Genomic DNA, 14,797 nt, shown 5'->3' with positions numbered 1-14,797 from the left:
TTTCTTTTGATAGAAAAAAATCCTTAAAGGTACTATTGTAAAAGCTACGAAATTCTCCATAATCAAGTGATCCAAGAGATAATTAACTCTGCACAACAATTTCTTTCTTTGTAGATATGTTGAACCTGACACGCCAACCATTTGTAGTAGTGGTTAGTGTTTCACTCACTTAAATTACAATTACTCATTCTCTCAGATGAAAAGGATTTGAAGAAGAATAATAATTGAAAATAGTTTTGAAGCACATACAAATTATAGAATAATTATTAAAAATGTATAAAGTAATTGATTGATATTTTGTAAACCAGAAGGTAATTAATTTGGTTTTCCTTATTAAACCTCATTGAAATAAATGGGCAAATGGGCAAATAGATCAAGTTGTTGTTTTATTATCACTGGTCGCTGTATTGTACAAGAAAAAAGCGATTCCAACATTAATGCTGACCGAGTTTTGGTTCATGGTGCTGTTGTTAATTTCTTTTAGAATTTTGCTCAAAGGATTCAATTGTTCCCCTGACAAAGCATCAGGTGAAATGTAAAAAATATGAACTGCATGCGTTAAGTACAATCCTACATGATGCTTCCTTTCCACCACATATTTGAAGCTCAGCCTTTTAATCCTGTGTTAAGGTCATTTAGGGCTGTTTGAATTTTTATTTTTATTTTGTCCAAAATGCTATTTTTTATTTCAAAAATATGTGTTCGTACTCTAACTTAAAAAACCAAAAAAACAAAATTCAAGCCAATTTTCTTTCCTTCTAAAAAAAGCCATTTTTTAAGTCAATCCAAAAGGCCGTTTCTTAATTAAAAGTATACGTTGTATCCAAATGTAAAATAAATCCGGATTAGAAAGAATAAAATTATAACAAACAAAGCATTTTTTTTTTTAAAGTCAATCCATACAGGCCATCATTTTGCTTTGTATTTTTATATACTGGGCCTATATATTAGCGAATTAAGCGAGTTTTCTCTACATAGGTGGAAAAAATATTTAGTAGTCCATTTCTCTCTCCTCTCTTCCTCTCTCTCTCCTTTCTTTCCACTCTAATTGGCCCATGTGAACTCGGAGCACAAAAGAAACGCTCACACAAGTGATGTATGAAAAAATATATTTCATTTTTATCTCTTTCTTTTTGGTATTTTTCTTCTTAATCTTTTCATTTCTTCTATTTTGAAAATGGATTATCATGCTCCAGGTCCACGAAAAAACGTCTCCCATTATAGAGACAGCACACTGCATGCGGTTATCCTTTTACATAGTCACTTAGGGTTGTTTAGTAGAGAATAAATTTTTTATACGTAGAAATCATAATTCCCAAGAATATGTTGGAAAAATAAATTTTTTTGAAATATTATAAAAAAGTTATTTCGTAAGATAAAATACTAAAAAAATGTTATCAAAAAATTGTGTAAAATTTTTCATATCATGAGAATCCAAGAATATCACTCTCCCGGTGGTATTCTTGTAAAGCATTTTTGTTCAAAAAGCTTCAAAAAAAAAAAAATAGTCATGAGAATTTGATTTTCTCAAAACAGTTTTAACAATTATTATACTAAACGTAGGTAAATAGCATTACCAATATCAGTTTCTCAGAATTGAAAAAAATTTCTTGTACCAAACACCACCTTCGTAAAACAGGAGATGCACCTGTATATCATAACCATGACTAATTTTTCATTGCATAGTAATTGATAAGTACAACGATTCGTATAGTGGATACATTGTTATACACAAATGATAACGGGAATTGAGACATAAAAGACATGTAGAAGTGCATACAGTTTGGGAATAATGGTGTCTAAATTATATGATTATGCAGTTGGGTAAGATGCTTGCATTGCTATGCCACAGAGTCCTTCAGCAGCATCCACACCCCTTTGCATCCTAATGTACCCTTCTTCACCCCATTGTGTTCCCCATGAGTTCTTAACCAACCAATACTCAGTCCCATCACCACTCACACCATAACCCACAGCAGTGACACCATGATCCAACTCAGTTCCACATGAACCAGTGAACACACCGCTTTTGTAAAATTGAAAGTCAGAGCCACTGGCATCTATGGCAACTGAAATTGGTTGATTAGCCACTGCTTTTTGGAGAGCCTGTTCATTATTGGCAGGGACATCCTCATACCCAGTAATGGTAGCAGCATGCTTGGCTTCTTCATTTGCATTGCATGTTCCATCCACACCCTGATAAGGGTAGTTAGCTTCAGTGTTAAGTCCATGATTTTGCATGATGAATTTAAAAGCATCATCCATAAGACCACCCTCACAACCTTGGTCAACACCCTTTGTGTCACAATCAACAAGTTCTTGTTCTGATAAAGATATCAATTTTCCATTACTCAGCATATTGATACCTTCCGTTGCTGCAACAGCAGAAAATGCCCAACAACATCCTACAAGGTGAATTAGAACTAGTGTTAGCTAGATGACAATTCAATCTTGGCTTGACTTGTGAGATTCAATGAAATATGAGACACTTACCACATTGACCTTGGTCCTTGATGGGTGTCACTGCTCCTTTCTGTCTCCAATCCACTTTGGATGGTACTTCAGTCACGTTTTGGTACTTAAAAGTGGTTGTCCTTGTGATTGAGGAGCACATATGTCCCTTGAATCTATTTCTGGGTGCTATGAACTCCTCATTTGTGAGGTCCGCAAATTGATTAATGCCAAGCTCGTAAGGTTTATTGCCAGCACTGTTGAAAGCTTCAATGTGATTGACATTTTCCTGAAATATCATGAAACGCTTTTCCCTTTCTTGGAGGTCATCATAGACTTTGCCATAGCGAGCCATCCATTGCTCATGCCTCTCATACATGGTGGCATCTTGGAGAGTTCGAGATGTGACCTGAAAAGCCCAAAATCCCAAGCAGAAAAGCAATGCCAATGAAATATGACACAATTGAATTTTTGCAACCATGGTAGCTAGTGTAGTGTGACAATGATTGCAATTAACAATGTTTAGTGAAATGTGAGAAAGATGTGTTGTGCTTGTACTCAAGATTATTTGAAGAATTTATAGGAAAATTAATGTTGAATTGTATATTAATGTTGTAGTTTTCAACTCAAACCATAAAACACTTTTCTCCACTGCGTAGCTGGGAGAAATTTCTGAATAAGACCCTTGTGTCTGTCTCGGAGTTGTACTCTTAAAGCAGAGGTTTCGATATACGGTGTTCAAGCACTTTTAAAAGGGACGCCGTGTGCGTATTAGCAAAGTTTGTATTTATAAAAGCAATGGTTTGAAGCTATAATTAACTTCATGTATCACGCAATTTGCCAACGCATGACTTCATCAATTTGGCGGATAATAAACGAGACACCAAAATTTAAATTATTATTTCTTTTTTAGATTTCTGTGCTGGATAATAAAGGTAGCAAAACTTTCCCTTCCAAATTATTGACACATTTACATGTTCAGGACTGAACTTGAGACTAGTAACTAAACAACCTAAGTAAAAAGATTCATTTTAGATTTGGCCTCATAACTAGTTGATTTTTTATTTTATTTTTATAAGCACTAGTTACTTTTAACAAGTAATGCTAAATTCACAGCTTATGCCTTCTTAAACCGAGTAATAGAGCATCTTATGTATGGATAAGTACATATTAAAAAATCGAAACGTTCACCAAAAAAAAAAAAAAATCGAAACTAATTACATAAAACTTTTTTAGTGCCATACGAATAAGAGGAAGTAAAATAATTATTTCAACAGCTTTGTATGTGCTCGAAAACTATCTATTTATATATAATATAAAAGTTCTTCCAGCACTATTTTCACAAAATAGTTTTCTAATTTTTTTTTGTAACTATCTTTTTTTTTTCATATATATCCATTTTGAGATTTTGTCTTTTTGAAGCCTTTTTAATTATTTAAATAACAAAGAGTATAGTTCATATAAACTGAATTGGAATTGGACATTCATTTCTCACCTTTATTGTATGATTTTTTCTACTTACTATTTTGATAAAATTTTAATTGTTGTTATATACAAATTAATTTGGTATATATTATGATTTGAGAAATTCATTAATTTTACTATTCGGTTTAAATATATTTTTTTATAATGCAAGTCCCTCTTGTTATACTTGTAACACCCCGTTCTAGAACCGGTTTGTTAACATCGCCTTATGATATTAAGTGCAGTTACAATCACATGGTTCAATTAAAATCCGGTTAAATTTTTCTTTTTTAAAACATGTCGAACTTAAGATAACCAAGTGCGTGATCATAACTGTATTACGTTGCGGAATAAAATAACTAAGCTTAACATCATACTCTTATATCCTTAGACCAAATGTTATTAGATGTCTTCTTCTAATCATTCGCTACGCGTGGCTTCGAACCGTGCCTCGTTTGGAGCACTGTAGCCCAAGTTATGACAATTTGAAGCAACACAGGGGGGTGTTGAACACAGGCCCCGCGCGCTTCAGCGCGCTACCGGGCGCTCAAGCACGCGTTATCGAGCGCTAAAGCCTCCATCTGGGTGCTTAAGCGCACGGAGGCAGAGAGCATTGGCTCTCACAGGGGCAGCAGGGCGCTTGAGCGCGCTCCTGGGCGCTTGAGCGCGCTGCCAGGGAATTCTCCCTCCTCATTTCTCAAGTCCAAAACTAGGGAAAAGGGCATCCCCATGACAAACCTCAATGGTTCATGCCTCTAAACTTAACCCTAGCACTTATCCAACCTCTCCTCATGGATTATACTAAATTTTGGGTAGCATAACCTTTGTTTTCGCAACATTTCCCACTTTGGCACTAGGTACCTAATATAATTTTCAGCTCAACAATCCAATACATAATGAGCATACATATATTGAACTTAAAGTAATCATCAATTACAAAACATGTTCATTACAATTCATGGAACTTAGCTTAAAAAACACTATGATCACTCCCTTGGCTCCCATCAACAAAGAGATAACCAAAGGCATGAGCATAGGCTAAGTCCATTCCAAATAAATAGAACATACATCTATCAATTGTCTATTAATTACAATCCTATACATGTGAGCTACAAAACAACATGTATAATATCAAAATACAGGATCCTCATGCATCACTACTAGTCCAAGTATGGCCACTTGCCATTGGTGGCTCCTGCAGCATCCTTACCTGAAAGGGGGTCCCCACAACACGGGGTGAGATATACGAATATATCCAGTAAACCAGGGGTCCTTGGAGCATCTCTCCACCCCACAGTTCCATATCAGTGTAATAGCAATAACAATAATAATGCAGTAAATACATATCTATGCAAAGTGCAATAACATCTCCAGGAGAAATCCCTCGAGCTCTCAAGCTGTCCTAAGGAAACTCAGATGCAAATAGTCCTACTGGCCAGCTAAACTACCATGTATGATTTACGCATCGTCATGCAACATACCAACATAGGCTGGACATCATTTACGAAACCCAAAGTCTCTCTCTCATTTTCTCTTTCTTTTTCACAACTGTTTTTTAACTTCCCAAAGTCTCTCTCTCTCTCTCTCTCATTTTCTCTTTCTTTTTCACCGCTGTTTTTGAACTTCTCTCTCCTTCGTTGTCTTCTCTTCATACTTCAATGGCTGGACATCATTTCCTCTTCATGGCCAATCTTTCTTCTAATATCTTCGACTCCTTCTTCTTCATGGTCTCCTCCTCCTCCCTCTCCTTTTCTATGTTTGGTTTCATCCAACTGAAATATTTTTTTTTGACCCGGCGAGTCATCGATTTTAATAAAACTGGCCGGTTCACTCCAATTCACACCAGGTCACTTGCGTTTCTGATCTATTGCTTTGCCCGGACCGGTCACATGGCCGGTTTATCGATTTTCGATTCAAATCGGCCGGTTCGGTCCGGTTCTTATAACACTGGTTAGACCTCTTTAGGGACGTTTGATATTACCATCATACTTGGTGAAGTTTGATTATACCTCTAGTGAAAGACTAGGGAAGTTTGACTGTTGTAACCCATTATTCTTATAATAGATATTTGATTCTGGACTAGTGTCCCGCCGTGAGTTTTTACTTCTTCACATTGCAAAATATTTTCCCACGTTAAACAAATTGATCATATTCTTCTCTATGTCTCTCCTCTTACATTTTATTGTTTCGCTTCCGCATTCGACTTGAGGGTCCGAATTGACCCAACACTATTTTCTGAAATGGCATTGAGAAGTTTATCAACAACCTTTGGTTGAGGGAGGAGCCTACCCTTAAAGAGAGGCATTTTTAGAGTTCTTTGTTTTTTTCCTACTCTTTCATCCCTGTTCGTATCAAATCAATTGGTACTTTCATTGAGAGATGAACCCTCCATGACAACTCCTTCCATCAATGCGACTCACCGGCAATCACTTTAATCTATTTTTGCGGAGATTCGATCTGGTTTTTCAGTGGTGAACACCACATGCGAGAACGTGACATGCTTGCTTCATAAATTGATCCATGAGCTACATGAAGAAAAAGCAGCTATCAAAATTTAGAACGCTTTTCGCAAGTATTCGTTGAAGCTAACTATTCACCGATCCGAAGCAATATACTAGAACGAGGAGCCTCATACAGAGGTGGAACAACTGATTGATTACACGTTGAAAAACCGTGAGATGATTCATGAAATTGAGGATGCATGTCCATTGGATCAAGTTGCTTATGTTTGTGACGGTGCAGATCCCAAAATCGAAGCCATCGCTCTTTTTGCTATTCTCTTTTGAGTGGGGTTTGACTCGGACACCACTGGCCCCCCTTGGCTCGACAGTGATCCTCCTAGATTCATCGTTCCTCACTTGTATGAACAAGCTTATACCTAGGTACTATTGATTGATGCATTTTATTTTGAGTTATGTGTCACCAAATGTGCGGACCGATGTAGATGTCAATATCCATGTGTTTTTGCATTTTGTGCACTTGATGTTGGCTGTAAAGCATGACCATGTTGTGGTCCCTTTGGAAATGGGGATAGTGTTTCCTTCGCCACTCTTGACCCTGCCAACAAAAGTGGGAAATAATGAGCTAATAATGATTGATCATATTGGCTCTGTTTTTCAAGCCACAGAGGCTGGCCTCTTATATTCTTGTTTTAAATTTTTTTCCTGTGACATTAAGAGCTTTGTTTGTGAGAAGACAGAAAAGCCTTGTTATGGTCGTGTGATAAACCTTTCATATTCAGACACCGTTGTTGTTCCTCGTCTTATCTATGCTCTAATGGGAAGTTAAAGCGAAATTGCAATTGGACCTGTAGTTGTAGTGTCATTGCTGTTATCATCCCTTGCCCGAAAAGTGGTAGATCATGCTGCTAATCCTAATGCCTGCAGAAATGTTGTTTTTACAATGCCCTTATTTGCCAGAATCTTTCAAGCTACATTTGGAATTTTCAAGTTGGGCTTTCTTGTGGATTTTCTTTCACATGTTGCCCCTGTAGGATTCATGGCAGGTGCATCCATCCTTATTGGTTTTCAGCAGCTTAAGGGGTTGCTGGGGCTTACTCACATAACCACCAAAACTGATGCAGTGTCGGTGCTGGAATCTGTTTATAAGTCACTCAATCATAAAATTACATCTGGAGAAAAGTGGCACCCTTTGAATTTTGTTATCGGGTGTTCAATCCTGATTTTCTTTTTAATTGCCTGATTTATTAGCAGAAAAAACAAAAAAATTATGGTTACCTGTTATTGCTCCTCTTCTATCAGTTATATTATCAACGTTAATTGTGTATTGTCCAAAGCTGGTATGAATGTGGTTAATATAATAAAGCATGTCAAAGGAGGCCTGAATCCAAGTTCAGCTCACCAGTTACAATTCCATGGTTAACATGTTAGACAAGCAGCTAAAATTGGTTTGATTTTGGCCATCATTACTCTTACTAAAGCAATAGTTGTTGGTCGATCTTTTGCTTCCATTAAAGGATACCATCTTGATGGGAACATAGAAATGTTGGCAATGGGTTATATGAACATTGCAGGATCTTTCACTTCATGCTATGTGGAAACATGTTCTTTCTCAAGGACTGCAGTGAATTTCAGTGCAGCATGTCAAACAGCAGTATCAAATATTATGATGGTTGTTATTCTGTTTCTGTGTTTGGAATTGTTCACAAGGCCCTCATACTACACTCCAATGGCCATACTTGCTTCTATCATCCTCTATGCACTTCTTGGATTAATTGACATAAGTAAAGCTTGCTACATCTAGAAGATTGACAAATTTGATTTTGTAGTATGCATGGGAGCTTTCCTTGGCGGATCTGATTTCAGATTAATTTTTCTATCCCTTCAAAATGTTGGAAGTTTATCTACCGAGCATAGCCAGTTTTCTTCAGAAAAATTTTCAAATATGTAGAGCTATATTAATAGGATGAAATTATTCAATAGTTGGATCATACGGGGTCAGAGTGGTGGAGTTTCTATTTTCATGAGTCTATCAATTGATCTTGTTTTTATCCTTTGCAAGCATGGCATGGAGTGTTGTGCTTCGTGTTATCATTACTGGTTTAAAAATAACCATGGTCAAGGAAGACCTGTCAGTTATTTCTATTACGGTTCCCTTCTTTGGTGTTGTTTTAGCTTGGTTCATGCTTTTTGGATTTTATTTACATCTCATCTGTGTGTGTTACTGCTGCTATCCTGGAAAGCTTTACGGCTGTTCTAAATTAGCCTATGCTTTGTCCTTAATATTCACCATCCTCAAAACCTTTGCCGCAATAGTTGGATGCATTGTCCTGTACACTAGTCAAGGGAACTTTCATGGAAGCATCTCCAACACATTGGATTATGTAGTGAGTCAGGCTGAATTCATAGCTGAAAACCTCAGGAACGTGACATATTATTATGATTCAGCTACGCAGATTACACCTAGTGTACTTCATTTGCCACAAGATGTTGGAAAGGAGTTTAATAATGTTAAAACCAAAATCAGCACAGCTACTGCTGACCTTTCCAATAAGATTAAAGATAATTCAAAGATGCTACACCAAAGTATAGATGGAATGTGTTTGGCTCTTAATATTGTTGATACTATTATGCTTTTTGTTGTACTTCTCGGACTCTTATCTTTCATAATTGGGTTGCACTACCTTGTATACTTCTTGGTAATTGTTGAATGGATTCTTATTTTTCATGCCTCCATATTCAAGCCAATTCATCAGGATACTTCGAACAAGTCCTTTCCTGCTTACACTGAATTTCACCTTGAGGGCAAGGTATTTTTCAAAGGGAAGGGGGATGATACACAAGGCCCTGCTGAGCAAGACCAACCAGAGGAGGAGAATGATCAAGCTGATGCTATTAGGCTGGAGCAACAGCAAATGGCTCATCACACTGGCCCTAAGTCTAGGTGGTCCCAAGGAAACAAAACCCAGCCTAGCTAGGTGGATGAATGATTTTCTGATATGAGCAATAGGCATGAGCTGTGAGTAGGTGACCTGCGTGTCTTTTAGGAGGTTTTGCTTTTGATTACTAGATTCTGTTATTAGATGTTGTTAAGCGTAGTGCTGCGAGGCATGTTCTTCTAAACTTTTTAGTGTTAGTTTTGCTTTTCTATTAGGGGGTGTTGTTGGTTTTGTATAAAACGTTGGTCCATTTTCTGAAATGGCATTGAGAAGTTTATCAACAACCTTTGGTTGAGGGAAGAGCCTACCCTCGAAGAGAGGTATTTTTAGAGTTCTTTGTTTTTTTCCTACTCTTTCATCCTTATTCCTATCATCGTCCTATATGGATCCTTATAATGATGATAAATAAATGGATCACTTATTAAATGATAACATCTCTCTTTAAAAATGTCAATGTTATATATATATATATATATATATATATATATATATATATATATATATATATATATTATTAAAGGGTGATTATACTTAGTTACTTACCATTATTTTAGATTTATCATTCTTACAAATTGATCAATTTTATTTTTTTTTGGTAAATCAAACTGATCAATTTAAAATCAATGGTAGTTATTTTCTTTTTCTTTTTCAACTGTTGATTTTTAATTGATGCAACGATAACAAATGAAATAATAAAAATAATAAATTTAAAATGATGGTAAGTATAATCTCATTTTTTTTTGGGTACCATTAAGGGCTAAAGCCCAAACAACCAGGTTAAAATACATTGATATTAGGAGTAGATAATTTTGCATTAAACAGTACACTTTTTCTTTTGATAGAAAAAAAGCCTTAAAGGTACTATTGTAAAAGCTACGAAATTCTCTATAATCAAGTGATTCAAGAGATAATTAGCGAGTTAATCCGCACAACAATTTCTTTCTTTGTAGATAGGGGTGTTTGCGGTCTGGATTTGATCGATTTTGGAAGCAAAACTCATCTGATCCAATCCCTTCAGTTTGAACATGTAATCATCCATTCGGTTTAATTTTTTTTTCAAATCCGATCCAATCCAATTTTTTTCGGTTTGGATTGGATCGGTTTTTTTGTTTTTTGAAAATCCTAAAATTTGTTTCATGATTATTGTGCAAATAACATCTTTTGTATATGTTGGTTTAGTTGATGAGTTAATAGATCTTGGATTTAGAAATTTTTGGACAATGATTAGAGAAAGGTCCAAGTAGGTAGAGGAAAATTAATATATTGGATCGATTTGGATTGACTCGATTTTCATCAACTAATCCGAAAACTGATCCAATTCAATTAAAATTTGCGGATTTTTTTCGATTTTATGATTTTCGATTTATTCGATTATCGGTTTTTCAGTTTGGTCACCGCGGTTTGAATCGGTTGATGAACACCCCTATTTGTAGATATGTTGGAACCTGACATGCCATCCATTTTTAGTAGTGGTTAGTGTTTCACTCACTTAAATTACGATTACTCATTCTCTCAGATCAAAAGGATTTGAAGAAGAATAATAATTGAAAATAGTTTTGAAGCACATACGAAGTATAGAATAATTATTAAAAAAAAGTATAAAGTAATTGATATTTTGTAAACCAGAAGGTAATTAATTTGGTTTTCGTTATTAAACCTCATTGAAATAAATGGGCAAATAGACCAAGTTGTTGTTTTATTATCACTGGTAGCTGTATTGTACAAGAAAAAAGCGATTCGAACATTAATGCTTACCGAGTTTTGGTTCATGGTGCTGTTAATTTCTTTTAGAATTTTGCTCAAAGGATTCAATTGTTCCCCTGACAAAGCATCAGGTGAAATGTAAAAAATATGAATTGCATGCGTTATGTACAATCCTACATGATGCTTCCTTTCCACCACATATTTGAAGCTCAGCCTTTTAATCCTGTGTTAAGGTCATTTAGGGCTGTTTGAATTTTTATTTTTATTTTGTCCAAAATGCTATTTTCTATTTCAAAAATATGTGTTCGTACTCTAACTTAAAAAACCAAAAAAAAAATTTCAAGTCAATTTTCTTTCCGTTTAAAAAAAGCCATTTTTTAAGTCAATCCAAAAGGCTGTTTTTTAGTTAAAAGTATATGTTGTATACAAATGTAAAATAAATCCGGTTTAGAAAGAATAAAATTATAACAAACAAATCATTTTTTTTTTAAAGTCAATCCATACAGGCCATCATTTTGCTTAGTGTTTTTATATACTGAGGCCTATATTTTAGCGAATCAAGCGAGTTTTCTATACTAAGTGGAAAAAATATGTACTACTTCTTTTCTTTTTCCTCTCCTCTCTCCTCTCCGGAGCACAAAAGAAACGCTCGCACAAGTCATGTACTAAGACCCATTATAAGAAAATATTTATTATGCTTCAGGTCCATTACCACTTATTCAGTAGTTTCTTTTTCAATAATAAAAAAATATATTTCATTTTTTTTCTTTTTTCGATTTTTTTCCTTCTCAATCCTTCCATTTTTTTCTATTTTGGGAAGAGACCATCATACTACATACCCACAAAAAAACATCTCCCATTAGAGATAGCATACTCCATGCAGTTATCCGTTTACATAGTCACTTAGGGTTGTTTAGTAGAGAATAAATTTTTTATGCATGAAAATCATAATTCCAAAGAATAAGAATATGTTGGGAAAATAAATTTCTTTGAAATATTACAAAAAAGCTATTTGGTAGGATAAAATACTATGAAAATGTTACCAAAGAATTGTGTAAATTTTTTCTTCTCATGGAAATCCAAAAATATCACTCTCTCGGTGGTATTCTTGTAAAGTATTTTGATTCAAAAAGCTTTAAAATATATATATATATATTCATTGGAATTTGATTTACTCGAAAAATTTTTAACAATTCTTATACTAAATGTAAATGTAGGTAAATAACATTACCAATATCAGTTTTCCCGAGAATTGAAAAATTTTCATTGTACCAAACACCAAGGAAGCACGGACACTTGTAAAAACAGGAAGAGTCGGGTTCGACACGCTCCGACACGGCGACACACTCCGACACGGGGTCGGACACACGGTTGACTTTTTCCGACACGTTGACCATTCCGACATGCGAATTTGACCGTGTCCGACACGGTCAAATGGCATTTTCGTAATTTTTTTTTAAATTTTTTTAAAATTTTTTTTTTTAAAAAGTTAAAATATATTCATAAAGCTTCCACCTGATCATTCAATTTTATCTTTTTGTCTTTTTTTCTCTTAAGCAGATAAGAGATCATCTCAGCATCATTGTTGTCAATTCCTATCACGCTTTTATTGTATCTTCTTCTTTCTGAATCTCTCTAATATGATTTGATCTCTCTATCTGATATTATATCTCTCTATCATCCCAGTTCTTATTTTTTTTTATTAAAGCTTCCATCTTTATACCGTGTTGATGGGTATTATTAATTTAGTTTCATTTTTTTGTTAAATTATTAAATATTAAATGAAATATACACTATATAAATTAAAAATATTATTTAATATTAAAACGTGTCCCAACGTGTCGAAATCCATAATTTTTTAGGATTGACGTGTCGGAATGTCGGGTCGTGTCGTGTCGTGTGTCGCGTGTCGTATCGGTGCTACATAGCCAAACACCACCTTCATAAAACAGGAGATGCACCTGTATATCATAACCATGACTAATTTTTCATTGCATAGTAATTGATAAGTACAACGATTCGTATAGTGGATACATTGTTATACACAAATGATAACGGGATTTGAGACATAAAAGACATGTAGAAGTGCATACAGTTTGGGAATAATGGTGTCTAAGTTATATGATTATGCAGTTGGGTAAGATGCTTGCATTGCTATGCCACAGAGTCCTTCAGCAGCATCCACACCCCTTTGCATCCTAATGTACCCTTCTTCACCCCATTGTGTTCCCCATGAGTTCTTAACCAACCAATACTCAGTCCCATCACCACTAACACCATAACCCACAGCAGTGACACCATGATCCAACTCAGTTCCACATGAACCAGTGAACACACCACTTTTGTAAAATTGAAAGTCAGAGCCACTGGCATCTATGGCAACTGAAATTGGTTGATTAGCCACTGCTTTTTGGAGAGCCTGTTCATTATTGGCAGGGACATCCTCATACCCAGTAATGGTAGCAGCATGCTTGGCTACTTCATTTGCATTGCATGTTCCATCCACACCCTGATAAGGGTAGTTAGCTTCAGTGTTAAGTCCATGATTTTGCATGATGAATTTAAAAGCATCATCCATAAGACCACCCTCACAACCTTGGTCAACACCCTTTGTGTCACAATCAACAAGTTCTTGTTCTGATAAAGATATCAATTTTCCATTACTCAGCATATTGATACCTTCCGTTGCTGCAACAGCAGAAAATGCCCAACAACATCCTACAAGGTGAATTAGAACTAGTGTTAGCTAGATGACAATTCAATCTATCATGACTTGTGAGATTCAATGAATTATCAGATACTTACCACATTGGCCTTGGTCCTTGATGGGTGTCACTGCTCCTTTCTGTCTCCAATCCACTGTGGATGGTAGTGCAGTCACATTTTGGTACTTAAAAGTGGTTGTCCTTGTGATTGAGGAGCACATATGTCCCTTGAATCTATTTTTGGGTGCTATGAACTCCTCATTTGTGAGGTCTGCAAATTGATTAATGCCAAGCTCGTAAGGTTTATTGCCAGCCTTGTTGAAAGTATCAATGTAATTGACGTTTTCCTGAAATATCGTGAAACGCTTTTCCCTTTCTTGGAGGTCATTATAGACTTTGCCATAGCGAGCCATCCATTGCTCATGCCTCTCGTACATGGTGGCATCTTGGAGAGTGCGAGATGTGACCTGAAAAGCCAAGAATCCCAAGCATAAAAGCAATGCCAGTGAAATATGAGACAACTGATTTTTGGAAACCATGGTAGCCAGTGTTGTGGGACAACGATGGCAAGAAATAGTTAAGGTTGTTTACTGAAATAGTAGAAAGATGTGTTGTGCTTGTTCTCAAGAACAATTGTAGTATTTATAGCAAAGTTAACGTTGAATAGTATATTGATATTGTACTTCTCAACTCAAAGCTTAAAACACCTTTCTCTTCTACGTAGCTGTGAGAAATTTTTGAATAAGACCCTTGTGTGTGGGTCTTGACTCATAAAGCAGAGGCTTCGATAGAGTGTTCAAGCACTTTTAAAAGGGACGCCGTGTGCGTATTGGAAAAGTTTGTAATTATAATAAAAACAAAGGTTTGAAAGTATAGTTAACTTCATGCATCATGGAATTTGCCAACGCATAACCTCATCTGTTTACTCTCGTTCATTCAATGATGATATAAAGAATTACTTTTTATCGTGCATAACAACAGTTTGGCAACATTCACAACAGAAGTCGTCCAATTCATGTTCGTATATTTTACCTCACACTCAATTTTCCAGCGCATAACCGAAGGAAAATTTGCA

At 35.5% G+C, this 14,797-nt stretch overlaps 2 protein-coding genes and 1 pseudogene across 2 annotated transcripts; 1 reads left to right on the top strand and 2 right to left on the bottom strand.

Moving 5' to 3' along the window:
- Positions 1-1,812: 1,812 nt before the first annotated feature.
- LOC133315356 (senescence-specific cysteine protease SAG39-like) lies at positions 1,813-2,932 on the bottom strand. The gene is made up of 2 exons (XM_061516963.1): positions 2,494-2,932; positions 1,813-2,405 (listed from the first exon to the last, which is right to left on the bottom strand). The coding sequence occupies exons 1-2, from the start codon at positions 2,930-2,932 to the stop codon at positions 1,813-1,815; spliced, it is 1,032 nt and encodes a 343-aa protein (XP_061372947.1).
- A 4,007-nt stretch (positions 2,933-6,939) lies between these two features.
- On the top strand, positions 6,940-9,352 carry LOC133315227 (low affinity sulfate transporter 3-like; annotated as a pseudogene).
- Positions 9,353-13,142: 3,790 nt separating this feature from the next.
- Positions 13,143-14,261, bottom strand: LOC133315363 (senescence-specific cysteine protease SAG39-like). The gene is made up of 2 exons (XM_061516968.1): positions 13,823-14,261; positions 13,143-13,735 (listed from the first exon to the last, which is right to left on the bottom strand). The coding sequence occupies exons 1-2, from the start codon at positions 14,259-14,261 to the stop codon at positions 13,143-13,145; spliced, it is 1,032 nt and encodes a 343-aa protein (XP_061372952.1).
- Between the last annotated feature and the right edge of the window lie 536 nt (positions 14,262-14,797).

This window comes from Gastrolobium bilobum, unplaced genomic scaffold, assembly GCF_033153095.1.
Source record: "Gastrolobium bilobum isolate Gb01-03AN ecotype WA unplaced genomic scaffold, APGP_CSIRO_Gbil_v1 utg15629, whole genome shotgun sequence".
Taxonomy (NCBI): Eukaryota; Viridiplantae; Streptophyta; class Magnoliopsida; order Fabales; family Fabaceae; genus Gastrolobium; species Gastrolobium bilobum.
The sequence above is the reverse complement of the archived record's forward strand: the minus strand, read 5'-3'. Positions and strand labels throughout refer to the sequence as shown.